We start from the raw sequence: 27321 nt of genomic DNA, 5'->3' as shown, positions 1-27321 counted from the left end.
CTCAGCCTCAGCACTATTGACATGATAACTCTTTGTTGTGGGGGCTGTCCTGCGCATGTAGACTGCTTGGCAGCATCCCTGGCCTCTATCCACTGAATGCCAGTAACTGCCACCCCCAGTCGTAACAACCAAAAAGGTCTGCAGACACCGATAAACGTCTCCTGGGGAAGGGGGCAAAATCCCAGATTGAGAAACGCTGTCCTAAACTAAATTGGGGTTGATGTTATCTGTATGCTTTAGCCCATTTTCTTAAGAATGGACTTTATGTTCCTTTGTCATTATGAGTCTGTGGTTCCATGAAAACAGTCTTTCACTCTCCCACTCCACCCACCAGCCCTCCCTCCCTGCCTGCACATACGCATGAGCCCCTACACTCCCCAAGGATGGAAACACTGCCACCTCGTCCCCGAGGCCTTCTCCGTGCCTAGCCAGGGACTACTCACGGTTGGAAGACACTGACCTTGGAGTCAGGCAGACTCAGCTCCTCAAACATATTGCTTAACCTCTCTGAGCCCCAATTTCTTCATCTATGAGATGGGAAAATAGCTTGCGCCAATGATTGAGCTAACAGCCATCAACAGATATTTATTGGGAGCCAACGCTAAGTGGTGGACTCTTGCAAGCATCAGCTGCTAAGAGATGAAGTGCCTGATGCAACACCTGGCACACAGTAGACGTCCTTTAAATGCAGCTCTACTTGGTGAGAGCTCTGGGCAGCTTGACTTCTCTTCTTTCCTGCGTGCTTCTGGCCCATCTTTGCTCATCTCTGTCCCATGCTTGGCTTCTTCCGGGTCTGAGTCTCCCCAGCACACTCGTGCTAACGCACACACATGCACCTGCACACACATACACACTCCCTTGCAGCCCCTGACTGGATGAAGGGCTGAATCTGAGACTAACCTGTTTCTGTTTCTCAGTGCAGTGGTGACAGGGGGGAAGGGGTGGAGGGACTCCCAGGCTCTGATGTGGGAGGGGGGTTAAGGATTCCCTGCAACCCAGCAGCCCTGGCTGGGTACCACTCCCAGTGAGGCCATCCTAAGAGTGACCAGTCCCTTTCTTCTCCCATACTCTTGTACTATTCCCAGGACCTCACACCCAAAGGAGACAGAAAGAAAGACCCCAGCTCCTGCCCCAAGGAGCCCCCATCCAATGCGGAGGCACAGTCCTCTTCCCAATAAATACTTGATAGAGATGAAAAAGACCCCATGGTTAACTATTGGCCTGAAAGACTGAAAGGCACTTTTTCTGTCTGTTATACCTAGTAAGTGCGTTTGCTCCCTGCCCCTACCAGGAGATGTATATATTCCCAGAGGCACAAAATTCGTTTTTAATTAATTTAACATTCTCTAATTACAAAAGTAATACACACTCAGAGTTTGCAATAAAAATCCTCAAACAATTCAGTAGGGTATAAAGTAAAAATAAAAGTACCCCTCCCCTGTGCCCAGATCCACTTAGTTTTGAGTGTCTCCTTCAAGAAATACTAAACACACACAAACGCACACGCGCAACACATGTATATGTTTTGAATAATCACATGCATAACCTGCTCTCCAATTTTTTAAATCTTTTTAATTCACTTTTTTTATATATAGTAAAATTACTCTTTTTGGTGAACAGTTCTATGAGTTCTGACAAACGCAAATAGTCATGTAACTATCTCCACAATCAAAATACAGAACAGTTGCAATTTACTTTTTAAAAATAAGTTTTATCTTGGACATCTTCCCATATTGGTATGCAGAAAGCTGCCTCGTTCTTTTCAGTGTTGTGTGGTGTTCCATCGCATGGATGTACCATCATTTATTTGTCAACCTGTAATGATGCACATTCAGATAGTTTCCAGATTTTCACTTTTACAAACGATGCTGAAACAAATATACAGTACGTGCACATAGACGAATAAATTCCACAGAGTTAAATTCCTAAAAGTGGAATCGCTGGGTAAAAGGAGCCTGTGCATTTTTAATGTTGCTAGCACATTGCTAAATTCTTCTCCCACAAGTATGCATCAGTGTACACTTCCACCAACAGTTCATAAGAGACTGTCTGCCCATTGACCACACTGCTCAAACGTTTAAATATTTGCCAATCTGCCAAATGGAAAAAAAAAATTGTAACATTTTAATTTAGATTGCTCTAATTTCTCACGGGGCTGAGTATTTTCTACGGGCTTATTGGATACTTTTTCTATGAACTGCCTGTATGCCCTTAATCCATTATTCTATTGTTTATCTCCCTCCCCACCATGATTCATAAGAGCATTTTCTTGAAAATGATCTTTGTCATGCGTGTTGCAAATATATTTCCCAGTTTATCCCTTGCCTTTTGATGTTTTTTGTACCAGCACAAGAATAGACAGATTTAATCCACAAAACAGAACAGAAAGTCCAGAAATAAAACCAAATGTACATGAGAGCTTCGTCGGGATAGAAATGGAGAAATGATAAACCGTAGGGACGCAATGAATAAACTGCGTTCGATAAATGGTGTTGAGATTTGCACTATTCAGGAAATCAAGAAAAAGGCTGGTCCCTATTTCCTTACACCAAAATAAATTTTATGTGAATCAAAGATTTAAACAAACAAAAAGATCACAAAAATTCTAGAATTTTTTGTGTGGGAAAGGCTTTTTAAGCATGCCATATGAGAAGACATAAGGGAAAAGACTGATAATTTTAACCACACACACCATAAAAGTTTTAAATGTTATGGCAAAAAAAAAAAGTGGGTTTAGAATTATCCATGGTATGTGATTTTCCATGTTTTTTTGCGGTCTGGACTTCATCCATGGTTTGGAATTATTCGTGTTGATGTTTCTCATGGGTAACGAAGAGTAGGTCATGTGTCCTTAGTCCTGCAGAGGCAGTGCCCAGGGAGGAGCTGTGGCTGGGGGTGAAGAGACAGGGACAGCCACCAGGAGCTCAGCTTCCTCCCCTTCCTCTTGCACTCCTAGCTCTTGCTGTCCAGTGGCCCAGGCCTAAGCCAGGGCCCCAAACTCCGGGGCCCAGGGGCCCGCAGGCCCTCACTACTGCCCCAAGGCTGCCAGTCCTCTGGCCAGGACACTCAGCCCCGGAGCCCCATGAAAGAGCTGGATCTTGGGTCCGGCCTGAAGCCTGCCTCAGACAGCCACAGCCCTGGGGACCTGGGTAAGTGCCCGCAGGGTCTGGGACCTGACTGGGGACAGGGAGGAATCTTTGGCTGTGGCCTAGCTTCAGATAACAGGCCCAAGGGCAGAGGCCTGCGTCTGTGCCCTTGGCGGGGGGAGGGGGAGATCATGGAGGGGGGCGGGGTCTGCTGTAGCCCATCCCTCCCCAGGACCTCACCAACCCCTCTTTCCCAATTAACCTGGTCCTTCGGCTGCCTCTGGGGCTCCCAGATACCCTCCCTGCAGCTGTATTCTCACCGCACCCTATCTGACCCCGCCAGGTACCAGATTCCTGGGAGGCAGTCTGTCTCACTCTTGGGAACAAACCCTTGCCACCCCAGCTGTCCTAGGGAAGTTGTCAGTTCCTTGGGGGGGACTGTACTTGCTTAGGTGTATCTGCGCCCAGGGAGGGACGATGTTCCCTGTGGATTGAACTCTGTCCCCCAGATCAAAGCACCAACTGCTTGTCCCTCTGCCCGCAGAGCCGTCCCATCACCCCTCCGCCTTCGAAATGGAGACGTCCTCGGACTGGGAGCCCCCGGCTGAGTCCGAGGAGCAGGCCAGTCCCGGCAGGCCCGCCACCCCAGGCCCGGTGTTGGGCAAGGCCGTGGTCAAAGGCCTGCGTGACAGCCAACGTTTGCAGTGGGAGGTGAGCTTCGAGCTGGGGCTCCCCGGCCCCGAGCCAGGCGGCGCGCGCGACGCCGACCTGTGGAGCGAGACTTTCCACCACCTGGCGGCCCGCGCCATCATCCGCGACTTCGAGCAGCTGGCGGAGCGCGAGGGCGAGATCGAGCACGGTGAGCGCCACAGACCGGCGCCCTGCTCGCCCACCTTCCGCGCCCCCTCCTCGCAGCCCCACCCCATGATCCATCTCCTCCCACTGCTCCAGGCCCCGCCCCTTCCCACAGCCCCGCCCAACGCCCCCGCCCCCTCCCCATTACGCACCTCCTCCGCGTCCTCCTGGCCCCGCCCCGATCCCCGCCCAATGCCCCGCCCCCTCCCCATGATCCACCTCCTCCCAGTCCTCCAGGCCCCGCCCCTCCTCAGCGCCCCGCCCAATGCCCCTTCCCCTCCCCCATGATCCGCCTCCTCCCCTGGCTTCAGCCCCTTGGTCTCCTCACAGCCCTGCTACCACCCAGTGCTCCATCCTGCCTCCCCCACCGCTGCCCTTAGGTGCCCCCCACCCCCAACACTGTCTCCCTAGCGCGCGCGCGCACGCACACACACGCACACGCACACGCGCGCACACACACACTGCCCAGGACTCCATTCCTTCCTTGATCTGCCCCCATCCCCCTACCCTTCCTCGATCTGCCCCTATCCCCCTGCTTCCAGGCGCCCCTCTCCCCCCAGCCCTAGGCTCCTCCAGCCCTCCCACCCCACCCGGTGATGCGGCGATCTGTCCTCTCCTCTCCTCCCTCCTTCCCCTCGGCCTCAGTATCCCCACTCCTCCTCACTTCCCAGGGCTTCTCCTTGCAGCGCCCCCTGTAGGGCTCTGGAGACAGAACAATGGGGACAGCCCCATTTCCCCTGCCCCGCTCTCCTGGGACCACACCTTCCCATAGAACCGCCTAGACCTACCTAGTGGGTCCACTCACTCATCAACGCCGTTTATTGATTGTGGATCCGCGGGGGTCCAGGCTGGGGGCTGAACAGCGCAGTGACCGCCACCATCCCGGTCCTTATCTGTGAGTTCTTGACACAGACTAGCAAGGAAGCTGACATTAATCAAATAATTATACATGCAATTAACTGAGTGCAGTTGTCGGAAGTGCTGTTAAGAAGAAACACAAGGATGCAAGAGACTGTCTAACAGGGATGGAGGGGAGCTGAGTTCAGGAACTGGGGCAAACTTTCCTAACAGAGAGGCTCCCGGGATCTTGATGGAGCTCACCTGGAGAATAGATAGATGGAGATATAGAGAATATTTATAGTATTTGTTATAGGTTTGTGCTTTATTTATATAATAATACATTGTTTATATTTTATATTACTTGTATTTCTGTATAAGTATTTTTTTTCTTCTCATGAGCACCTCACCTTACAAGGGTACACAGCACTTGTGCATCCATCTCCATGGCTCCTTGGAGGCAGAGAGCCACGGAGAATGTTCACCTGTTCAGTGGGAAGAGCTTGAGCTTTGAGGTCAGACCCTCCTGAGTCCTGATCTCAGGTCCGTTACTAACTCGCTGTGTGACACTGTGCTCCCCACTCTCCCTCTCTGGTTTTCAATTTTCTCTGCAAGATTGTCCAAATGGGTTAGATCAGTGATCAGATGAGATCAGCCAGGGGGCCTGTGAAATCCTCCAGCAAGGTTCTCACCAGACAGCTGCAAAGTGAAAACAGAAAATACAGACAACACAGAGGGGTTTTTTAATAACAATAAAATTATTTAAAGGAAGTAACTGTCTTTTATTCTTAGATAATATCTTACTTCTTTTACATCAAAATTTCCTTATTTTATGAAATGACAATGGAGATTAATAATCTGGGTGTTTTTTTTTTAAATGTCCTTAACTGGCAAGTTGGCAACCCCTTGATTTTCAGGGCTTGTTTAATCCTAAAGATGGGGACCACTGGTCTAGCCCTCCATTTAGCTTCCAGAGTGCACAGAGTGACCCCAGCTTCTCTCTCCACAGGGTCCAGCCGCCGCTACCAGGTGAGCGCTGTGCACACCAGCAAGGCCTGCAATGTCATCAGCAAGTACACAGCCTTCGTGCCTGTGGACATGAGCAAGAGCCGGTACCTGCCCACCGTGGTGGGGTACCCCAACTCCAGTAAGGCAGGTGGGCAGCCAGGGCACTCCTGAGGGCCAAGCAGCCCCCGTGAGCCGGAGGAGGGGGCTGGCATACCAAGGAGCACAGACCTGCAGGAAGGGGTGCAAGGAAGGGCCTAGAAGCAGCAAGGCCCCCAGCAGATGGTTTGGCCACCAAAAGAGGGGTAGGGGGCACATGAGCCCCCATCCACTGCTCTGCAGAAGGCTATGACACCATCCACTCCCTTTTTCCCACAAACGAATATGCCTTTACTGTATTTTTCCTACTGGAGACAAGGATATGTGCTCACTCTAGAAAATTCCAAAATATAGAGACATAAAATAAATAAAAGTGACTGGAAGTGACGGTTTTCCGGAAATGAGGACCAATTACCTCCTTGGTGGGACCATCCTTCAGACTTCTCCCAAGGAATATCTACATATAGAGAAATCAAAAGGCAGATAATTTTGCATGAATTAGATCAATCAGTATGTTCTAGGCTTTACAAAATACAGGTGTAGAAGATATCTTTCCATTACACTGAGTCTATATCATCATTTTAATAGCTGCAGCATATTCCACTACAGGAAACTATCGTCACCGTAATAGCCAATCAGACAGTGCTCCAAAGCACTTTATGTATTAAATCATTTAATCCTCAAAACAGCTCTGCGAGTGGATACTGTTATTAGCCCCATTTTACAGATGGGGAAGCAGAGGCGGAGAAGGTTACCTGCCCACAGTCACACAGCAGGGAGGGGCAGAGCCAGGCTTTGAGTCCCAGTGGCCTGGCTCCAGAGTCTGTGCTCCCCCCTGGTGCTCTCCACTGCCCCTTAAGGTGCATGAGAACCCACTTAACCAGCCCCTATTACCACGCCTTCAGATTCTTCCCTGTTGATTAGTCTAGCTTCACTCGGTCAATTATCCAAAGGCAGGAAGGCCTTGTACACGGCAAGCCCATGAGCTTTGGAGCCAGAATGACCCATGTGCTGCAAAGAACATCTTTGTGCCCCTGCCTGGTTATCTCCGCAGGGGTAATTAACTCTTAGACATAAGATTGCATGCACATCAGCGGGTCTGCCCCTTTAAAATTGGGATGTATGTTACCATACGGGCCCTGCTCCAAAGGCTGTTCCGATGTCCACCCCAGCCAGCACTGAATATTGTCCATCTTCCTAAACCCTGCCAGTCTGAAAGGTGAGAAAGATCTTTCTTTGGGAGAATTTCTTTAGTTTGTCTGTGAAATATTTTTCATATGTTTAGGAACCATATCTACTTTTTTTCCCCAAAATTACATTTTCCTGTCCTTTGCAGCTCCTTTTTTCTTTTTTGCTTTCTTTCTTTTTTTTCTTTTCTTTTGGTGAGGAAGATTGTCCTCACTGAGCTAACATCTGTGCCAATCTTCCTCTTTTGGCTGGAGGAAGATTGTCCCTGAGCTAATATCTGTGCCAATCTTCCTCTTTTGGCTGGAGGAAGATTGTCCCTGAGCTAACATCTGTGCCAATCTTCCTCTGTTTTATATGTGGGATGCTGCCACAGCATGGCTTGATGAGCAGTGTGTAGGTCTGTGCCTGGGATCCGAACTGCAAACCATGGGCCACCAAAGCAGATCATGTGACTTTAACCACTATGCTGCTGGGCCGGCCCTTCTTTCTTTTTCTTTTTTTTTTAGCAGACGTCATAAAAGAATTGTCTTTGGAAACAAATTGTCCCTTTCCTCATTCCTGCTGTCCCCTACCCCTTTTTTTTTGTCCTAAGATCTGGATCAGCCCTTCCCAGCGTATGTTCTGAGAAACTAGAACCCTGGTTCCGTGTCCTGTTAATGGCTATTCAGCAAAAACATAGGAAATACATTTAGGAACCGCTGGATTAACTAAAGCCCAGAAGCTCTCTTTCCTGCAGAACTTCTCAGGGCCTTTCGGATGTTAATATACATCGAGAGACTCAGAGAATGGACTACAGTACGCAGTTTCTCCAAAACGTATTTCTCAGTAGAACGTCTTGTTTTTTAAGTGACAATATACCATCTAGTGCTCTCCAAGAGTGGGGTTCCCCAAAACACACTTTAGGGTGCTGTAGCTTCATTCTCTTCCATCCATCCCCCATTGGTGATGTGCTGGGACCTCAAAGGGCTGCCCTGTGGGAGGGGGAACTGAGAGCTTGGTCTCTGAGACAGCAAACTGGGAGAGAAGGAAAGTGGGGTATTCCTGAGAAACCAGCCTTTTAACTAACTAGGAAACACTGCTGCTTTCCGAACGTTATCTCGGCAATGGGATCTACCCAGCAAGGTGGGTATTATGCCTCCCATTTTCTATATAAGGATGCTGAGGCTCAGAGTGTTTAGCACCCCATGCAGCTACTGAGAGATGCGGCTGGGGTTCAGACACGGGTCATTCTGGCTCCCAAGCTCATGGGCTTACCGTGTACAAGGCCTTCCTGCCTTTGGATAATTGACGGAGTGAAGCTAGACTCATTCCTGCCAGCCCTGGGCAGGTGGCGAAGGACTGGCCCAACTGTCCCCAGCTGACCACTGCTCCTTGTCCTCCTGAAGGTGCGGCTTTGCGGATGACCAGCTCTCGGGTCCTGAGCCGACGGTGGACGGGCCCCTCTGCTGGCTTTGGACGGTTGCAGACCACGCTTGTGGAAGCCTCGGCAGCAGGAGATGGCCAATGGCAGAGCCCAAGTAAGAGCCCCCTTGTGCACCTTCTGAAACCTGGGCCCGTGAGTCACGGCCTCTCGTGTCCAAGACCCCAGCCTCTCTCTGAGTCTCAGGGCCAGGGCAAGGCCAGGCCTCCCGGGCTCTCCGAGGCCTGAGATGGGCAGACGGGCTCAAACTGGCCCAAGCGCGCCACCACTAACACGGCTTTCCTGAGGGAGCCCTGAAGCCAGACAGCAGCAGACCCCGTGCCCTCCCATCCCCCCAGCGCTCCCCTTCCAAGGGCTGCCAACCCCACTGGCTGTTCCCTGCTTCCATCCTGAGTCCCTCCGGGCACTGAATGCCAGAAACCTAATAAACAAGGGGAAAAGCAAAGAGCACAGAGGCAGTTCCACCTGTTTGGGTCCCACCGTCTGCTTATTTCAGGATTCCCCCCCACCCACCACAGCCTCCTTCTGCCTTCACTTGACTTCATTGTGCCTGCACCTGGGGTCCTTGAAGATCCAGGGTTTGACCTTTTGGTGACTTTGCACTAATTCACAGAATGGCTTGAACCCTCTGTGTCTCGAATGTCTGCATGTCTTTCTATCGCCCTCAAGATAGCCTAACTGCTGCACCAGTCCTGACTTTCCTCCATGCCCTCACGTGTACCGTGCAGATCTCCCGCCTTCTTCTGTGCGTGGAAGGACCTCAGAGGTCCCCCGGCCACTCATCCAGACAGCCAGACCATAACAGCTTTTCACCTGAGGGCCTAGGAAGCGCTCACACACGGTGATGGGTTAAGAAAGGAATGGTGTGCGGAAATCCAGAGGAGCTCTGCAGAATTAAGGAGCTCTGCCAGCTCCTTGGTCCCTCAGAGCCTCCAGCACGGGGGTAACCTGCCCCATGCCTGAGCCAAGCTGGGCTTCCAGTCTAGGGAAATTTCTGGTCTACACTTTCCTTGCTCTGTAGCTCACTCTTGGTGCCCCAGGGCTTCCATCACAATCACAAATCCCTTCTTTTCAATCGTCCTCTGAGTCACACCCAGGGTCTGTGACTTCTAAAGTCTTATTCTATCCCAGGTCCTTCCCCTCCCCGAGGATGACAATGGCCAGCACTTCCTGAGAGTTCTCTATGTGCTGGGCACTGCTATAACTATCCATGACTCCTCACACCCGTCTCAAAGAGTTTCTATTATTTTCCCCATTAAAGGATGGGGACACTGAGGCTCAGAGAGGTTAAGTGACTTACTGAAGATCACACAGCAGATCCGTGGTAGAGGCAAGACTTGAACCCAGGCAGTGTCTGGCTCCAGAGCCCATGAGGTTAACCACTATGCTCTCGGCCTCCTGGTTGCCTCAGTCATTTTGTGGTTCAGCCACTAGTTCCCTCTTGTGCTGCCCCAGGGCACCCAGCAATAAGCAGAGCTTCTTGGCCCTCACAGAGCTGTAACAGTCTCAACGGGAGCCAAACGCTTTGGTGAAGATATTTGTGCACGACATTTTTTCCAAAAATTGCATTATTCCCTTTTAGTATATTGCCCATCTTTCTCCAGCCCTTGAAATACTAATCATAAGAATAATCACCTCAATTGTGCATTTCGAACAAGCTGTGTACAATTATTATCCCCATTTTACAGATGGGGAAACTGAGGCTCAGAGCCCCTGACAAGTCAGCACCATGTTCCTCCTGGAGAGCCGGCATGGGCCCCTCCTCAGTGAGGCACAGCCCTGATGAACAGATGCCCGCCTCACTCCCCCGCCAAGCCCCCATGCTCAGGCCCCCGAGCTGCTCCTGCTTCCCGGCCGGGTCTGCAGCCCAGGGCTTCATCGAGCAGGACCTCAGGCCAGGCACTCAGCGCCTCTCTGTGTATCATCTAAGCCTTACACCAACACGGCGAGATAGGTACCGTCACCCCCAATTTGCAAACGAAACATCAAGTAACTTTCCCGAGGTCACACAGCTAGTCAGTGGGGAAGTCGGGATTTGAACCCAGGCATGTCTGACTCTCATGGTGGAGCCATGGTGGTGTCTTTGGAAGATGAAGGCCCATCCAAGCAGGGATGGGAACCCTGACCTTGCTCTCCCAGCCCAGCCGCAGGTACCGTGAATTCAGACCACCACTCTCCCGGGGGGGAGAGGAGGGGAGAAGGAGGGCTGGGAGTCAGGCCTCATGGGCTTCCTCTGTTGCAGCTGTGAAGGAAGGCCCCAGTGGGCCCTTCAGCGAGACCGTGTCCCCAGGACGTGAGAGCTACGCTGCCTCTGAAGGTGAGTGGACAGTGGTCCAGCTCTCTCCTTAATTAAATGATTAATCCTTGGTGATTAATCCTTGGACTAGGAGGGTCTTAGCCTGACAAAGTCCTCGGTGTTCATTTAGTCCTCAGAACAGCCCTGTGCGAGATAAATAGGAATATCCCCAGTTTAAAGATGAGGACACTGAGACTCAGAGAGGTGAAGTGACTTGACCAAGGTCACACAGCAAGTTAGTGTCAGAGCTGGGCCCGGAATCAGGCCAAGCTGAGGGGCCTTCCTACCACCTCACTCTGCCTAGAACCCTCCAGTCATGTGCCAGGGAAGGGCACTCCATGTCTCCACTCGGGGATGAGGGGTAGATGTGAAGCTGTCACTGCCCCCACAGGTAACCTTCCACAAGACACCAGGGGCTGCCAGCCAAGGAAACTTGGAGGCCTGCTTCTTACACATGGACCCACTTATTTCACCCTTCCCTCGACCAACTGGGGCAGAAACAGCCCTGCAGCCTAATGGTTAGATCGGGTCCCTAGGGATGTAGGCAATCCCCTGCCCCTCTCTGGGCCTCTGTTTCCCCAGCTGGGCAGTGAGCAGTTGCACAGGGTCGTCTGTCAGGCCCCAACTGTCATTCTGTGGCTCTCCAGGTCCACTGCGCAGCCTGGCCACCAATACCCTTTCGTCCTTAAAGGCCTCAGACACTCTCTTTGGATCCAGGTATGTGGGATTTGCAGTGGGGTACTCTCTACAGCCAACCGTTTTCCCGGGGCTGTCCCTGGTTTGGAAGGCCAAAGGCAGGCCCAGCCTACCACTGAGACAAAAAGGAACAATCTGAAGGGTGCCAAGAAGGCCCCCTCCCCAGTGATAGCTGTCTTCAGGCATCGCCCTGAGGAAGATCCCCCCACTGTGGTTCATCTCCCATGTGTCCGTGGTCACCTTGCGAATGCAGATCCCCCTGGGAGGGCCAGCATGGGCTGAACCACTGGGCTGAACAGGAGTACGCCGTCAGAAGAGGGTCATAAAAAGAACACTAATGAGCAGCCGGCCCCGTAGTGCAGCAGTTAAGTTCACACATTCTGCTGCGGCGGCCCGGGGTTTGCCGGTTCGTATCCTGGGTGCGGACATGGCACCTCTTGGCACGCCATGCTGTCGTAGGCGTCCCACATATAAAGTAGAGGAAGATGGGCACAGATGTTAGCTCAGGGCCAGTCTTCCTCAGCAAAAAGAGGAGGATTGGCGGCAGATGTTAGCTCAGGGCTAATTTCTCTCAAAAAAAAAAAAAAAAAAAAAGAACACTAATCTGCTGCTAACTCACTGAGCAACTCGGGGGAAATTTAGCCCCCACCCCGGCCTCAGTTTCCCCAGCTGTCAAGTGAGGAGGTTGTAGGAAGCCATTGGTCAGAGTCCCTCTGGCCCTGACTTTCAGAGGCTGCTGAGTGGGCACTGGGGGGCGATGACCAAGGACACTGCCAGGGTGGCTGTGACCACTCTTCCCGGCTCCACCCTCACAGGCTAAATCTGAACAAGTCCAGGCTGCTGACGCGGGCGGCCAAGGGCTTCCTGACCAAGCCTCTGACCAAGGCTCCAGAGCCAAGCCCGGGGAGCCCAAGCTTCAACTATGTCCCGCTGGTGAGTGCCCCAGACCCCCGATCTCAGTCCTGGACACTCCGCAGAGGAGCCTGCCTGGGGGCTCCCTGCCCACCTTCCCCCTCCACAAAGGGAAGAAGACCTACACCTTCCCACCCAAGTAGCCGGCAGGGCCGAGGGAGTTTGCATGAGTCCCCCACCCGGGGTCTAAGAGTGTTGCTAGAAGCGAGCCCCAGCATCCCAAAAATTCTTTGCAATCTGCTGTCTTCGCTTTAAAGATTCACAGGAATTTTGCATTTTACTCCACCATCTAAGTGTGTCTGTTTTTCAATACATAAAAATAAGCCTTGAAATGACTCACAAGTGAGTAAAATTAACATCCCAGGGACACGCACTGTGTTTAGCAAAGGCTCTGCGGACGCGCCAGCATGCTGTGACAGGGTAGGAGCAAGGGAGCGTGGCCCTGCCACATCTGGGGCCCAGCGGGGCTGGGGGATCAGAGGGGCTGGAAGGAGGGACGCAGCTGGAGCTTTGCTGCACAGCTGCACACACACACCAAGTGCAGAGCGCCACTTGGAACTTCCAGATAGCCGAGGCAGCAGAGCGCTATGCACGTATTCCCTCAACAGGTATTTGCTGAGCCAGGCACAGTGCTAGACCCTGGGAGACAACCCGGAACTAGACGGCCCTAGTCCCTGAGCCCGTGGCACTAAGTGTCTAGGGGGGACACAGACAAGGAACCACGTAGTTCTGATCCTTGGGCGCCATGATAGGAGGGGTCGAGTCCGGTGAGGGACGTCGAGGGCAGACACCGACTCCAGGCTTGAGGTCCGGGAGGAATGGAGCAGGACTCGCTGCAGAGTGTGGTGGTTAAGCCGAGACCTGGAGGAGGGGGAGTTCGGGCCGACAGCCTAGACAGGAGAGAGAAAGCTGGGTGGCCGGAGAACGGGGTTTGAGGGGAAGAGCCAAGGATGAACCAGCACTTCAGAAATCCCAGTTTGGACTTATCTGAGAGCAAATGGAAGCTACTGCAGACAGCAACATGATCTGTGCCTTACAGAGACCCCTCAGGGTGCAGGCAAGATGGAGTGGGTGGAGGATGGGGACAGGGGAGGAAAGCAAAGGCAGGGACAACATGGGGAGGCACATGGTGGGTTGCAGAGCTGTCTAGAAAGCAGGCCAGTGGGACTTGAAAACTGATTGGTGTGGAGGGAGGAGGAGGGCGGTGAGCCGTCCAGAGGCCGCTAGACAGCAGGGCACGGTCCCAGTGGCCGAGCTGGGCCCCCCTGCCCGGGACAAGAGGCAGGTTTGGAGTGAAGATGTGGAGATGAGCTTGAAGAGTGGTCAGTGTGAAGTGCCTCTGGGATAAAGCGTGGCCTGTGCTCAGCTGCCCTGGGCGTCCCGCAGATGCCCCAGGTAGCAGGGCGAGCTGGGGGAGGTGAACGGGTGGGCTCTGCGGACCCAGGCCTTTAGCATGGCCTGAGGCTCCACGGGCTAAAGAGTCTGAGGCCCACTGAGGGCTCCCCCACACACAGGTGTCTCTGCAGCTGGCCTCCGGAGCCTTCCTGCTCAACCAAGCCTTCTGCGAGGCCACCCACATCCCCATGGAGAAGCTCAAGTGGACCTCGCCCTTCACCTGCCACCGCGTGTCCCTCACCGCCCGCCAGCCCGAGTCTAAGACCCTCAGTCCTCAGCCAGGCACCAGCCCCTCACCTCGGCACGCCTCCTGTGACAGCCTCTCCACGGAGCCCCTGGCGGAGGGCAAGCCAGGCTGGGAGCCCGGGGCTGTGACAGAACTCACGGGGAAGCTGTGGGCCACGGTGGTGGCACTGGCGTGGCTGGAGCACAGCTCGGCCTCCTACTTCGTTGAGTGGGAGCTGGTGGCCGCGAAGGCCAACTCGTGGCTGGAGCAGCAGGAGGTGCCCGAGGGCCGAACGCGGGGCACGCTCAAGGCTGCTGCCCGCCAGCTGTTCGTGCTGCTGCGGCACTGGGACGAGAACCTGGAGTTCAATGTGCTCTGCTATCACCCGAATTACGTGTAGTGGGGACGAAGGGAGGCTGGGGCGGGGGAGGAGAGGACGGGACCCTTTGGGCCTAGTAGCGGGGACTTCTGAAGCTGTAGTCAATATACTGGTTGCTAGAAAGAGCCCTGGACTGGCAACTGGGGAGGCCTGAGTTCAATCCCACCTCGCCATGCAACTTTAGGCCAGCCCCTGCCCCCTGTCTGGGCCTCAGTTTCCCCACCTGTAAATTAAGTGGGCGAGCTGAGGGAGTTGGACCAGATCTCTAGAAAGTTCAAAGGTTCCTTTCTGCCTGGACACGCGGGCAGCTGTGGGGTTTACTGCCACTCGGGGTGGAGGGAGAGAGTGCAGTTTAAGCCTGAGTTCTCTCTGGAGGAAGATCACATGGACAGAGTCCCCCTCAAAAAAAAGGGTGGATGAGCGAACCCAAAGATTGCAGGTAACCAGACCCTCAAGCTTGCGTCTAGGCATGGGGAGACCACCTCTGCCTGCTGCATTGTGGGGCACGCACTTGTCTCCATGGTGACGGTCCAGGGCCCCTCAATCCCATTACAAACCGACTGGAGGGTCATCCTTCCCAATGCTTTGCAGAAGTGCCACCCGGGGCCTTTTCCTTTGGCTTGGAAGCCCTTAGTATATTTCAGTATCTGTTTGCAGATTATCTGTGACCCGCATCTAAGAAGAGCTCATGGGCAGGACAAGGGGAGACACCCTGCGAGCCACGGTGTTAGAATTAAGGCACAGTTTGTGCAAAAATAGTCTAGAAAGAATAGACATGGTCACAGAAAGTGGAGAAACCAGACGACACCTTGAATAATTTACACACTTTGGGGAATTGCGTAACACGAAATCTATCTGCTTGTGCCGAGGGGCTAGAGAGGCAGCCAGTGTCCGCTGCATTCTGGGATAGTGGGGCCATCTCTAGCCATGCGACACTGTGGGGGACAGGGACCTTCTGTGCAACAGAGAACCAGGCTTGGCTGCAGTGCCTCTGGGGAGGCAGCCTCAGCGGGAGGCATGATTTATTCAAGGAAATGAAAGATTCCTGAAGCTTCAAAGCAGAGAGCCCTTGGGGACTTCCCTCTCTCAGGCCCACCGTGTGACACCACGTGGTGACAGGGGTGTCACAGCCTCAGATTCCCTCATGGCTGGTGCCAGTCACCTCTGCCCCAAAGACTCTCCTCCTGGAGGTGGGTCTGGCCCTCACCAAGGAAGCCCACCAATTTGGGATGCCAGGCTGCCCCGCTCTCCCCCTCTGTCCAGGGGCTGAGGGAGAGAGGCGTCCAGCAGAACGCCCACTGGGTATGGAGAAAAGGCAGCCCCACCAGGATGTGGTCCCCTGCCCCACACACAGCGCACCCCTGAGGCAGAGCCGTGCCCTGCCCTCCTGCTGTGCTGCGAAATCTCCCAGGAGCGCCTCTTGCCAACCAGCCCCGCCAAGGCTCCCACAACAAGCTGCTGGTCCATCCCTAAGGCGGGGGAAGGGGCTGGAGGCTTGCCATCTGCTGACTGCTCTGCTCTGCGTCAGACTCCGCCTCAGGGAGGAATCCAGCCGGGCAGTCACCAACACCATGGCCACCGCGGCCCCTGGTGAAGCAGCATGCCAGTCTGGGGTGTTGGCCCAAAGTCAGTGCCACGGAGATGGATAGGGCTTCAGGCTCTCTTGCTCGAGGCCTCTAGCAGGTTTGAGGACAGCCTTATATGCCTGCACGCCGCCTCCCCTGAGAAGAACGCTCCTGCAGCTATGCAGCCCCAGCTTCAGGGCGTGGAGGGAGGGGTGTGGCATCGCTTCCTTGGCCCCCCAGTAATGGAAATATTGTCAGGTGGAGAAGTGGAACGCCTGGCACTAGTTTGGGCAAGTGGCTTCCCCTCTCTGGGTGCCCTGGAGCTGGGGGCTTCCCTGTGCCCTGACATTCCCAGATTCTCTGCCTCTGAGATGTTTTCCAGCTAGCGACCCCGGGCTTGCTCTAATCGTCAGTGTGACCTGAGCATGTCACGTGTGCTCTCTGGGTCTCGCTCCTCCTCTAGCACGGCCAGGTTGGACTGGGCTGCCCAGCCTCCCGACTCACCTGATTCTGGGTCTCCAGGCTCAGTGTGGACAACGACCAGGGCTCAAGGGGGCCCAGCACCTGCCCAGGGTGGAACTAGTGCTGCAAGACGCCTGGAAGGAGTAACCGAGGAACGCAGTGAGGGGGCGGCGCACCACCCGCCTTCTCCCAGGACCCTCCTCGGATCCTGCCCCAGGAGCAGCTGCTGGAGCTCTGGGCAATTTTGATGCACGTGTGAATTGCTGACCACACGTTCTCTGGCTCCCCTGCCCAGCACCCAAAGGTGCAGAGGACAAATCCTCATTGATTTCAAATAATCCAAGGGCTTGGGAACATCTGGCCAAGGGCATTGTTGAAAGAGCTTCAGTAGTAGTGAGATGACGTGCGTTCTTAGAAATCTGCCAGGCAGAGGAGCAAAGGGACTAGCTTTAAGTAAAAGATAAGAGCCTCAGGTAATTGGCACAGGCATTGCAGCTGAAGCGGTTCCAAAGGTTCTCAGGTGAAACGTTGCCCCTGTGATTGGGGTTAATTTGGATTAATCCGAATTCCTTGTTAAACTAGCCCTTGCTTTCTAAGTTATGCAAAGGGACATTTACGCCCTGCCCAGCTGAAGAGTCAGGAGAGTACAGATGCCTAGTGGCATGTCCAACAGAGCCTGGCCTTCAGTGGGAAGAACACTGAGCTGAGACCTGGGGAATTTAAGTGTTGGTCCAAACTCCACCACCAGGGTGCTGTGTGACTTTTGGCAAATTGCTGGCTTTCTCTGGGCCCCAGTTCATCTTTTGTAGAATGATCAGGTTACACTAGATTAGCACTTCCAACACTATTCCTTGGTCGATATGTGAATTAACAACTCATGGGCAAAAACATCAGGGAATCACAAGACAGAGTTCTTTAGGTCAGTTCATGAATGTGCAAATGTGTATTGTCAGTAATTCAGAAGATCACTCTCCCCAGGTTATCCTTTGGGAAAAGGCTGGTCCAGAGCTCCCTTAGGGTTCTTCGGACACTAACATTCAAAAAGCCTTTATTGAGTTCCTACTGTATGCCAGGCACAGTGGGGAAGCCAAGTGAATATAGGTGGTGTTCCTGTCGTTTTTGGAGCTTGGGGAGGAGCATTTGAAGAATGCCTGCTCCATGTACCATTTCCCCACTTCCTGGTGTTCCCAGTGGGTGTGTTTGGCCACATCCCCAGCTTGTGGTCCCGCCATCTGTGGGTGTGGGCTAGACACCATGGGCACTAATGGGCCGACCCTGGAGCTTCCTGACTTTCGTGACGGTGTCAGTAAAGCTGGCCACAGTGGCCCTGCTCTTGTGTGGCCAAAGGAGAGGCAGTAGGGGACTCTGGCAGGAGCTCCTGCTGTGGGACCCCTGGTCCAGGGGAGCAGGGGGGTCCCTGCAACAAAGCACCCCAAGGTCCAACCTCCGGCCACACACAGGCAGAGTCTTCTCTCTGAGCCCCCTAGCCAAGGAGACTAACGGCAGATCCCGGCAAAACTGGGCCCCCCCCTTAGGCAAACTTACCCTGGACTCGTAAATAAGCAGCTTCAGTTTCCAGCCAGCACTGTCTTTTCCCAGCCTGTCCCTGCCTGTGGACACAACGAATGCCACCCACTGTCCTCCACTGTTGTGACTGCTGAAGGCAGTAGCTGGTTCCGAGATGAGCTGCTGGTGGGTTTTCACCCGCTCCTCAGGTGTTTGAGAAAGCAAGGGTTCCTCTTCCTCCCTTCCAGCTGGTTCGCTGGAACAGCTATCAGAAAAGGTTTCTGGAAGTTTCCTCTAAATCCTGACTTGCCCCTGTTGGTCCCGACCTTTATCTGAAGGCTGTTTCTTCCTCTCTCCGCTACTGTTCCCCTTCTCTCTTCCTTGGCAGGGACTCCCGATGAGAGGAAGTGAGGGAAGGGGTCTCCCCCAATCTGTCTGCAGGCTACCCCTGGTGACTGGCCACCCGTAACCTGCCCGGCTGGAATCTGTGACCCTCCAGCACCTGCCATTGGGGGCTCCAATGCTGTCCTCACTACTTGCCTATTGGAACACCTCCAAGTGGTCCCCAAACACAAATGCATCCTTAGCATCCTGGGAAAGGAAGGAAAAGAGCATTGCTACCCAGAAATGGGTTGTGTGTTCACTGCCATGGTGTTTGGAAGATTTTTTTTTTTACCCTAGATTTTTTATCTAGCAGGGAGTAGGGAAATCAACAAGAACCAAAAAAAAATGGGCACATTCCTCAGCTGTTGCACACTCCACAGAGCCCACGTCAAAATAACCAGGGCAGGGGCATGAGCAGCATTTTGCAGCTGGATAATCTGATCCACAGAGATCTGTCCTGAGGTCAGGAGCTTGGCAGCATCTCCTGGCCAGGCCCCAGCCCCCTCCGATGGCGCTCCCTGGCCCCCGTGCTCACCCGGCCCCCAGCCTGTGGACTTCAGCCTCTCGACAGCAGCGCCTCCCCAGCCACCTGACAAAGTGGATTTCTCCTGTTCATGCTGCAACTCTCCTTGGCCCGGAGCCAGCTGTCTTGAGCTTACAGCCGCTTCCCAAGGCAAAGTGCCCCGTCTCCATGTGGTCGAATGTGGTGACACACACAATGTAGTTTCACTCTTTGCCCAGGTGGCTTTGGCTCAAGTAGCATGGCCGGTGCTTGTCCCCCTCAGAGCCTCAAGTGCCTACAATGTGCTGTCCCCTGCCCTTGCCTGCTCACCCATAATGTCCCCATGAAGCCTGTGCCACTTCTTGTTCTTGGAACATACGTCGGCTTTTTGCCCAGTAGCTGGTAAAAGTCCTGGACATCAGCCATCTCATGTCCACCCATAATTAGCAAGTCACACCCCCAGCTGTCTGAGTGTGTCTGTGCTCAAGGGAATGGCTTCTCTGTAACAGTAGCTTCTGTTCTCTCCTAAGCTTTTAGCTCATAAAAACTGCTGAACCTGACGGTACAACACACAATCCTTGTGTCTGCTCTTTTGTTCTCAAAGCTGATACTTGGCTTTCAAACTAGTGGTTCAGGGATCTGTTCGCCTCCCCTAGTGTGGGCACAGCTGTCTTGGTTTAGGTTCCCCCAAGGGCGATCAACGGTCCCAGTTTGCCTGGGCCCTCAGGATGTGGGACTTTCATTTTTAAAACTGGGACAGTCCTGGGAAACTTGAGACACTTGGTCACAGTAATTCCCCCAGGAGCAGAGCCTCAGATAAGGATTCAGTGCCAATAGAGTATTTGTGTGATCCCAGGAAACACCCTTAGGCAAGTGAGGAGGTGAAATAGCCACAGGAAGGACACCAATAAAGGGATGGTACTAAGCAGGTCACTACTATAGGCTGGACCTTCATCCCACTTCGGGGCTCTGGGAACCAGGAGAGATGCACGTCTCAAAGCTCACAGTGAAGGAATGGGGGGGAGGGTGGTGTGCACCAGCTCCGCTCAGTCACAGTTGAAGGTCACTCCCAGGGGCATTCACTCCACTTCTGGCCTGCCACAGGTGCCCCAGCCGAGCTGGCTTCTGCAGCTAGAGCAGGCTGCCAGCACAGCAGCACAGGTGCTAGCCGGTGTCCGGCCCGAGTGCACCCAACCGAAACGAGCTGAGGGGATCGGGCTAGGCACGGCCAGCACCTGCTGCAGTGCCTTGTCAGAGCAGCTTCCCACATTGCAGATTTTCCTCAGCAGCAATTAGTGATCACAAAATATATTTATTTGAAAATCGTCCCCAGCCACCATTTTGTCTTGGAATCCACACAGACTGACCCCAAAATCTAAAGGCTCATTTGGAAAACCTTTGGCAGTTTACCTTGTTCCCTCAAAATCATCCCTTTGCAGCCTTCAGGGAGGACAGCTGACTAAAATAGGAATTCCCGACAGGCCCCCAAACATCACCGCGATGGGCTAACGGCCTCCAGCAGGAAGAGGTCAAGGAGCCGGCAGGCCGAGACGAGAAAGGGAAGCACCGTTCGCAGGCGTGGCCCGCATGGGTGATTTTCCCCTGGGCAGTGGGCTTTCACCAAGATAGACAAGCCCCTTCTCGGCCCCCACCACAGCTCTAGGCTGCTGGGGGGCCTGAGGTCCCCTTAGCACCTCGCTGACTTATATGACCTGGGCACTACTTCACGGAACTTTGCAAGAAATTGCGTCTTTGTTCTCTTCTCCCATTGTGCATCCTGTCAAAGCCAGTTTGTGTGTGTGTGTGTGTGTGTGTGTGTGTATGTGTATGTGTGTGTGTCCTGCTGGGGGGGGGGGGTGGCAATAAGGGTCTCCTAGCCCCTCACACTATGGAAAACATGCTCAGGAATCAGGAACTCGGGGCCCCTGCATTCTCTCCAGGAACTCTGTAGGACAGAATGAAGCGAGCCACTGATTCGAGTCTCTGGCTCTCCCGGGTCCTCTGTTCTATGTCTGCAGTCCCCGCCAAGGCACTGCTGGCCCCCTGGGAAGCCTGAGCTCCCCTGGGCTAAAGTAATCTTATCCTGGTCTATCCTGTTCTGAAATGGGGAAAAAATATGGAGTCCCAGCCTAGATCTGCAAAGCTCTCTTGTCCTGCCATCCAGCAGCAGTTGACTCATCCGCATCTGAGCATCACCTACAATGTGAGCATCCTCATCTCCCATCTGAGCATCACCTACAATCTCCCGTCAGGAATCTCTCCTGGAAGCATCCAGCCACCCCCAGATCCAGAGTCGGGGGAAGAAAGGGACTCACGTCCCCTGTGATATAATGAGACATAGGTAATCTGCTGGGAGGGGGTCCTCTCCTATGCTGGGGGGGGGGGGGGGAGGAAGGGCCCCAGATACTCAGAATAGTGGCCACGCCAGCTCCTGAGCCCGTGATAAGATCTGGATGGGAAGTTGTCTGTGATGGCTCCCTCAGCCACCCGAAACAGAACTAACGACACCCTACACGACTCTCAAGCTCCAAGATCCTCTAGGTTGAAGATATGGACCCTCCCAGGCACTGACCTAGTTCCTGTCTATCCTTCATTCCTGGCTTCAGAATCTCGGGCTTCCCCAGGGCGGGAAACCAGGGGCCGTTGGCACAAACGCCCCGGCCGCAGAGCCCGCAGCGCCGCTCCGACACTGTCCAGCAGAGGGCGCTGTGGGCATGCACTGCCTTCAGGCCCAGGGCCCGCTGAGACGTTTGGGGAAAGAGGAGTGACAGGGATGAAGGGACGCTTTAGAAGCTATTCCTGTCCCCCGTCAACAGCCTTTTTTCTCTGCTAAAAATGGGTGATTCGTGATGGCTAGGAAGCCCACTGAAAGGCTGTGCTGGTCACGTGTTCGCCGTGGGTCCGGACACCGGGCTAGCTCACCTGGGACTGGAAAGGAGAAGGTGGCTACTTCGTCCTTCCCTGCTCAGCCCGCTCCTCCCGTCTCCACCACACTAGCACCCTCCTTCTCCAAACTCCGTGTAAACCCAGTTCTTTCAGGAAGCCTCCCCAGGCCCCCTCTCAGCAGCAGCTTCTCATGGGATATTTGATGACCGTGTGTAGGTGCGTTCTGGCTCCCCCATCAGACTGGGAGCTCCCAATCCTATGCGGAGGTCTCCCCCAGGGCAGGGGCCGTGTACCCCACCATCAGACTGGAGGCTCTCTAAGGGCACAGACTTCAGTCTCCTCCGTCAGACCAGGGCTGTCTCCTCCATCAGACTAGGCACTCTCTGAGGCAACTCCCCCGCGCCTCCACTCCAGTAGCACCTGCTTTAGGACTCTGTCCAAGTGATCAGTTTGCGGACAGCCCCTTTCCCCACTCCCCCAAGGGGGGATCCGAGATGGTCCCAAGTCCCATGAGCTTTGCACATTGGTCAAGAGAAAGGTGGGATTTGATCATGCAAAAGATCACCGCTTTGGGAAAGAACAGAAAGGGGAGATGAAACTTGTCAGGGGTTGAAGATGCCAGACCCCCTTGTGTGCACCACCCCCTTGTTCTGCCTCGCAGGTCCTCTGCTCCCTCACCACTGTCACTCAAGATCTGGCCCTCATCACTGCATGTCACAACCAGGGTTAATTCATTTGGGAGCTGGGAATCCTGTGACCCACTACATGCCGGGCCGTGTTCTGGGCTGGGGAGCCAGCAAGGAACAGAACAGAGTCCGCCCGGATTCACGTGTCAGGGCTGCGACGACAGAGCACCACAGACCAGGAGCTCAAACAACAGAAGTGTTTTGTCACGTGGTTCTGGAGGCTGGAAGTCCAAGGTCACGGTGTCAGCAAGGTTGCTTCCTTCTGGATCTATTCCAGCCTCTGGAGCTTCCTTGGCTCGTGGCAGCATCACTCCCGCCTTCACATGGCGTCTCCCTGTGTGTGTGTGTCTCCAAATTTCCCCTTTTGATAAGGACACCAGTCATAGATCGCGGCTCACCATAATGACCTCATTTTCACTTGATTACCTCTGTAAAGATCCTGTCTCCAAATACAGTCGCATTCGGAGGTATGAGGGGTTAGGAATTCAACATACGAATTTGGAGGGAGACACAATTCAACCCTTAACACCGTGTTCATGGGGCTGATGGTCTAGTGGGGAGAGACAGACAAGAGACACAAAATCAAGCAAATATATACCAGGGCCAAAGGTGATAAGGCAGAAAAATGTAGCAGTATTAGCGGGGAGGGAGTGATAGGTTGGGGAGGATGCTATTTATCCTAGAGCACCTCCCAACAAGTGACATAGGAGCCAAGTCTGGATTCCGAGTGTTCCCCAAGCAAGCCGTTCACGTCTTTGCCATGTTTTCTCTGTCCATGATGGATGTTAGCCAAGGGCAATCTCCTTCAAAGCTCATTGTGGAGCTCACCTCCTCCAGGAAGCCTTCTCTGACCTGCACTCCAGAGCAGACTGGATCTCTCCCACAGCCCTCCATACTCCAGGTAATGGCTGTCACCAGTACTTCTCAGTAGCATTTCAAGGCTGTGTGGCCACGTGTCTCCCCCATCAGACTCTCAGCAACCTGAGAACAGAGACCGGACCTCAGTCAGCTCTACGCACCTAGAACATTCTAGATGCTCAGTAAATGTGTGCTGAAGTGAAAGGTTAGGGGGTGATCCAATCATTCTATCTTTAGTGAGAATAACCAGAAGTTATAATCTGGGGAGTCCTAAATGTCAGACGTCTCATTTGCCCCTCACAACTCTGTGAAGTATCATTTTCGTGTTACAGATGAGGAAACTGAAGTTCAGAGACATTAAGTAATCTGCTCGAGGTCACCCAGCTAGAAACTGGCAGGGGCAGGATCCAAACCCAAGTCTGCCCAACTCTAGGGCCAGGTCTCTACTTCAAGACGTTGATCCATTCGTTCACTCCACCTGCGAATTCACTCCACACCCACCGGGTGCCGGGTACCACAGGGCTAGGCCAACTGGGCCAAGTAGGGAGGGCAGCGCTTGTTGCTGAGCTCTTCGCTTCCTCCACATTAGAGGAAGAGCTGCTCTTCCAGGCTCACAGCCCCCTTCCCACAGAGCCCCCTCCTCCCCACACCGTCCCCAGAAGGCAAATGGAGTCCAACTCTTCCTGTCCCTCCCCAGGAAGGAACCGGGAACCAGGAGGCTCCAGACAAGGAGGAGAATGGGTGCCAACGCTCCTGCTTTGCCCTGCTCATCACACACTGCTCACTGCACCCAGAGGGCTTCACCTTCTCTCCAGCGTTTGTACCCCATGACCCACACCTACTCCTGCCCCAAGGAAGGGAAGCAGCAGGTGGGCCCTGGCCTGGGGGACTCGGGTGCCAGCGGCTCGCACCGTGGGCAGTCCCAAGATGTCAGAACTAGAAAGGATGCTTAGAACCCTCCAAATGTCCACACCACCCACCATTTTACAGATGGAGATGCTGAGGCCCAGAGAAGAATAGGGCCTGGACCAAGGCCACTCAGGTCCCCCAAACTTGCCCTCACTGGGTCTAAAGATGCTACGTTACAGCTACTCTAAGGTGATGTCTTCAGAAAGGCCCCAGTGGAAACACGTGTGTAGGTGAGGGCTAGGGACAGGAGATTTCAGCGGGCGACACCCAGAAGGGAGATACTTAGACTGGGGCAGTCAGGTCCTAGCACAGCAGAGCGTCAGGTGAGGGAGCAGGAGCTGGAAAGAAGGTGGGGGGCACACAGTAAACAAATCTGGCCGCCCTCCCCATTTCCAGGAAAACCCAGACCCCTTTATGCTGAAATAAGAAGATGGGGGGAGGGGCCTCCACACCTCCCAGTCCTCACTGAGTGAAGGCGCAGGTCATTTCAGGCGCACAGACTGTGTGCCCCCAGGCAAGTTCCTTCCCCTCTCTGTGTCTCAGTTCCCCCGTTTAACGAGGGAGGAGGACTGAGGACTGGATAACTCCCAAGGTTCCCTCCAATTCTGAGGCTGGTGAGTTTAACATCCTGATTCCAGACTCCAGAACATTCCAGGATGAAAGGGTGGTGGGACTGCCCCCACCGACTCAGCCCCCAGTTCTCCTGGAGGCAAGGAACTTTCCCCTGGGCCATCAGGCTCCCAGCATTCAGGTGGCAGAGCCCAGCACGGCCACATCTGGTCCAGGGATGGAGAAATGAGCTCTGGGAACCCGGGACATGCAGCGCCAATAGCAAGCCCCAGTGCTCCAGCAAACACCAACCAGGCAGATCGACCGGATTCAGTTCCAGAAAGCTCCGCGGACACCACAACAACGTCCCTCAGGGCCAGAGGCCTGATGAAATTACAACCACCATCAATCAGAGGTTTGGCCCTGGGCAGTGGAAAATGCATGGGCTTCTAGGCCGGCCTCTCCATCCAGCGTCTGCCTGTTACTAGCTGGGCGAGTCACTTCACCTTTCAGAGGCCCGATGCGCGCATCTGGAAAATCAGCACCCCCACCGCAGCGCTGTTCACAGCAAGAGAGGCGCTGGGCCCAGTGCGGCTCAGCAGACAGACCCAAGAGGCCCCTGCCCAGCCCGCTTTAACCAGTCTTTACTGAGAGCGGGGGCAGGGGCAGCGCACAGCCCCCTGGGTGTTATGAAGCCACAATTCCCAGAGGAATTTTGAGGGTGACACCACCAAGGCCTGGGGTATCACTGACACTGTACCCACAGTATCAGTAATAAAATTAAATGGATAAATGTCCCCAAGTTAGCCCCCTCTCGCAACGAAGAGGCTGTATTTTCTGTCCCTCTTCTTCCGCTTCCCTCTCCCAGCCCTACGCCCATCCCTGCCTTTGTCTCCTCTTTGCAGGGGCGCCCAGCCGGGGTCTCTCTGCCTGTTTTCCGTTCCCTTCCCACTCCGACCAGCACCCTCCCCGCCCCCGCGCGCCCTGCCTCCAAACCCAGCGAAGCCACATCTGTTCTTAACCCAAAATCCTGCCAATTAAACTGCTCCCTCCGGCTCCGGCGGCTGCTGCTGACGTCGGGAGAACCAGCAGAGGCGAGGCCGCCGCCTACGCGGGTGGGGTGGGGGGAGGCGACGGCCCCCTCCCAGGGCCCCGCGGTCGTCGGTCTGTCCGCCCACAGCCAAACGCGCCGCGTGAGGCCCAAGCGCTGCCCGTCCGAACCTCACTCCAGCCCAGCCTCGCGCTCGGGGAGGGGAGGGGGGGCCCACCCGCTCCAAGACCCCCACCTGCGTCCCCCTGCCCCGCCCCGCCCCCAAGGTCCCCCACCCGCTCCAAGACCACCTCCTGCGTCCCCCTGCCCCGCCCCGCCGTCCCTAGGTCCCTCCCCCACCCCGTTCTAAGACCCCCACCCGGGTTCCCTGCCCCGCCCCTCGCGCTCCAGTAAGCCCACCCCGCTGCGAGATTCCGAATTGTGCTTCAGGCACGCCTCTTTCGCCCCCGCTCTGCGACCCCTATCCTGCTCTCCCCGCGTCCCCACCTCTCCAACTGCGCGCTCCCAGCACCGTCTGCGCCTCCCTGCACAGTTTCCGCGGCCCCGCGCCCCCACCCCGCGCGGTCACCCGCACTCCCGGCACCCTCCGCGCGCTCAGTCCTCGGTTTCCCCGCTCGGAGCGGCTCTGGCTCTGCCTCTGGCTCTGCCTTCACGAAGGCGTCACCGTGGGAACCGGGAGGGGGCACATTAAGAGCAATTAGCCCGCGCACAGTTGGCAGCGATACCTTAATAAGTAGTAGTCTGAAAGGCATGTAAATAAATATTAGAGCGTATTACACGGGCAGGAGGCGCTGCACGGGGCCGCGTGCTGGTTCTGAGACGCTGGGAGATTGGCATGTGCATGTGCCGGTGGCTGTTGGGAGATTCCCGCGCCCCAGGGTCCCCGACCCGCTGCCGCTGCCAGGGAACGAGCAGGTAGGAGTGGAGGGAGAGGCCCAAAGAAGGAGCCCAGGGGAGAGAGAGACGTAGAGAAAGACTCTGAAAGCGATAAGGAAAGAAAAAAGAGAGAGGGGGAATAAACCGACGGAGGGAAGTGAGGACAGAAGGAGGGGAGCCGAAGAGGCAGAATCTGGTGCCCCAAGGATGGAGAGGTGAGAGCTCCCTCCTTCCTACTTGACACTCTTTCTTCCGGTGGATTCACCCCCCCCCCACCCCCCCCACCCCCGTCTCTCTGACTGCTCCTTCTCAGTCTTCTGTGCTGGCTCCTTCTCACCTGCCCAGTCCCTTAACCCTGGTGGACCTCAGGGCCCCACGGACCATGGGCCTCTTCTTACCCGGCCTCACTCACTAGATGAGCACATCCAGTATGGATGCTTTAAATGTCATCCATGCATGGAGGGCTCCCACATGCCGCCCCAGCCAGGCCTGTCTCCTCTGAACCACAGGCTAACACCTCCCTTGGATGTCTAAGACCTTAACATGCCCGGAACCGAACACCTGCCTCCCCTCTGAAACCTGCTTCACCCGCAGTCTTCCCGGGTTCAACAAGAGGCAGCTCCCTCCTTCCGGTGTTGAGGCAGAAACCTTGGCGTCTCATTTGATGCCTGTCTCTCTCACACACCTCTTATC

General features: G+C 54.6%; 1 protein-coding gene and 1 long non-coding RNA gene across 3 annotated transcripts in view; one reads left to right on the top strand and one right to left on the bottom strand.

Annotated features, from left to right (window-relative positions):
* Positions 1–19388, top strand: part of VWA5B1 (von Willebrand factor A domain containing 5B1) — a 67062-nt gene extending 47674 nt beyond the window's left edge. For both annotated transcript variants that reach the window (XM_023635593.2, XM_023635592.2), the window contains exons 15-22: positions 2957–3149; positions 3631–3945; positions 5788–5934; positions 8456–8587; positions 10733–10807; positions 11434–11503; positions 12298–12415; positions 13909–19388. In XM_023635593.2, the coding sequence (XP_023491361.2) occupies positions 2957–3149; positions 3631–3945; positions 5788–5934; positions 8456–8587; positions 10733–10807; positions 11434–11503; positions 12298–12415; positions 13909–14415 (1557 nt within the window). In that variant the 3' untranslated portion in view covers positions 14416–19388. The remainder of the gene's footprint in view (positions 1–2956; positions 3150–3630; positions 3946–5787; positions 5935–8455; positions 8588–10732; positions 10808–11433; positions 11504–12297; positions 12416–13908) is intronic.
* A 717-nt stretch (positions 19389–20105) lies between these two features.
* LOC106782781 (uncharacterized) lies at positions 20106–26376 on the bottom strand. The gene is made up of 2 exons (XR_001380083.3): positions 26239–26376; positions 20106–23366 (listed from the first exon to the last, which is right to left on the bottom strand). It is a non-coding gene; the product is annotated as an uncharacterized lncRNA (long non-coding RNA).
* Positions 26377–27321: the final 945 nt, after the last annotated feature.

Source organism: Equus caballus, chromosome 2, assembly GCF_041296265.1.
Source record: "Equus caballus isolate H_3958 breed thoroughbred chromosome 2, TB-T2T, whole genome shotgun sequence".
NCBI classification, from domain to species: domain Eukaryota; kingdom Metazoa; phylum Chordata; class Mammalia; order Perissodactyla; family Equidae; genus Equus; species Equus caballus.
Note: the sequence above shows the minus strand (reverse complement) of the source record. Positions and strands in the feature narration are given on the sequence as shown.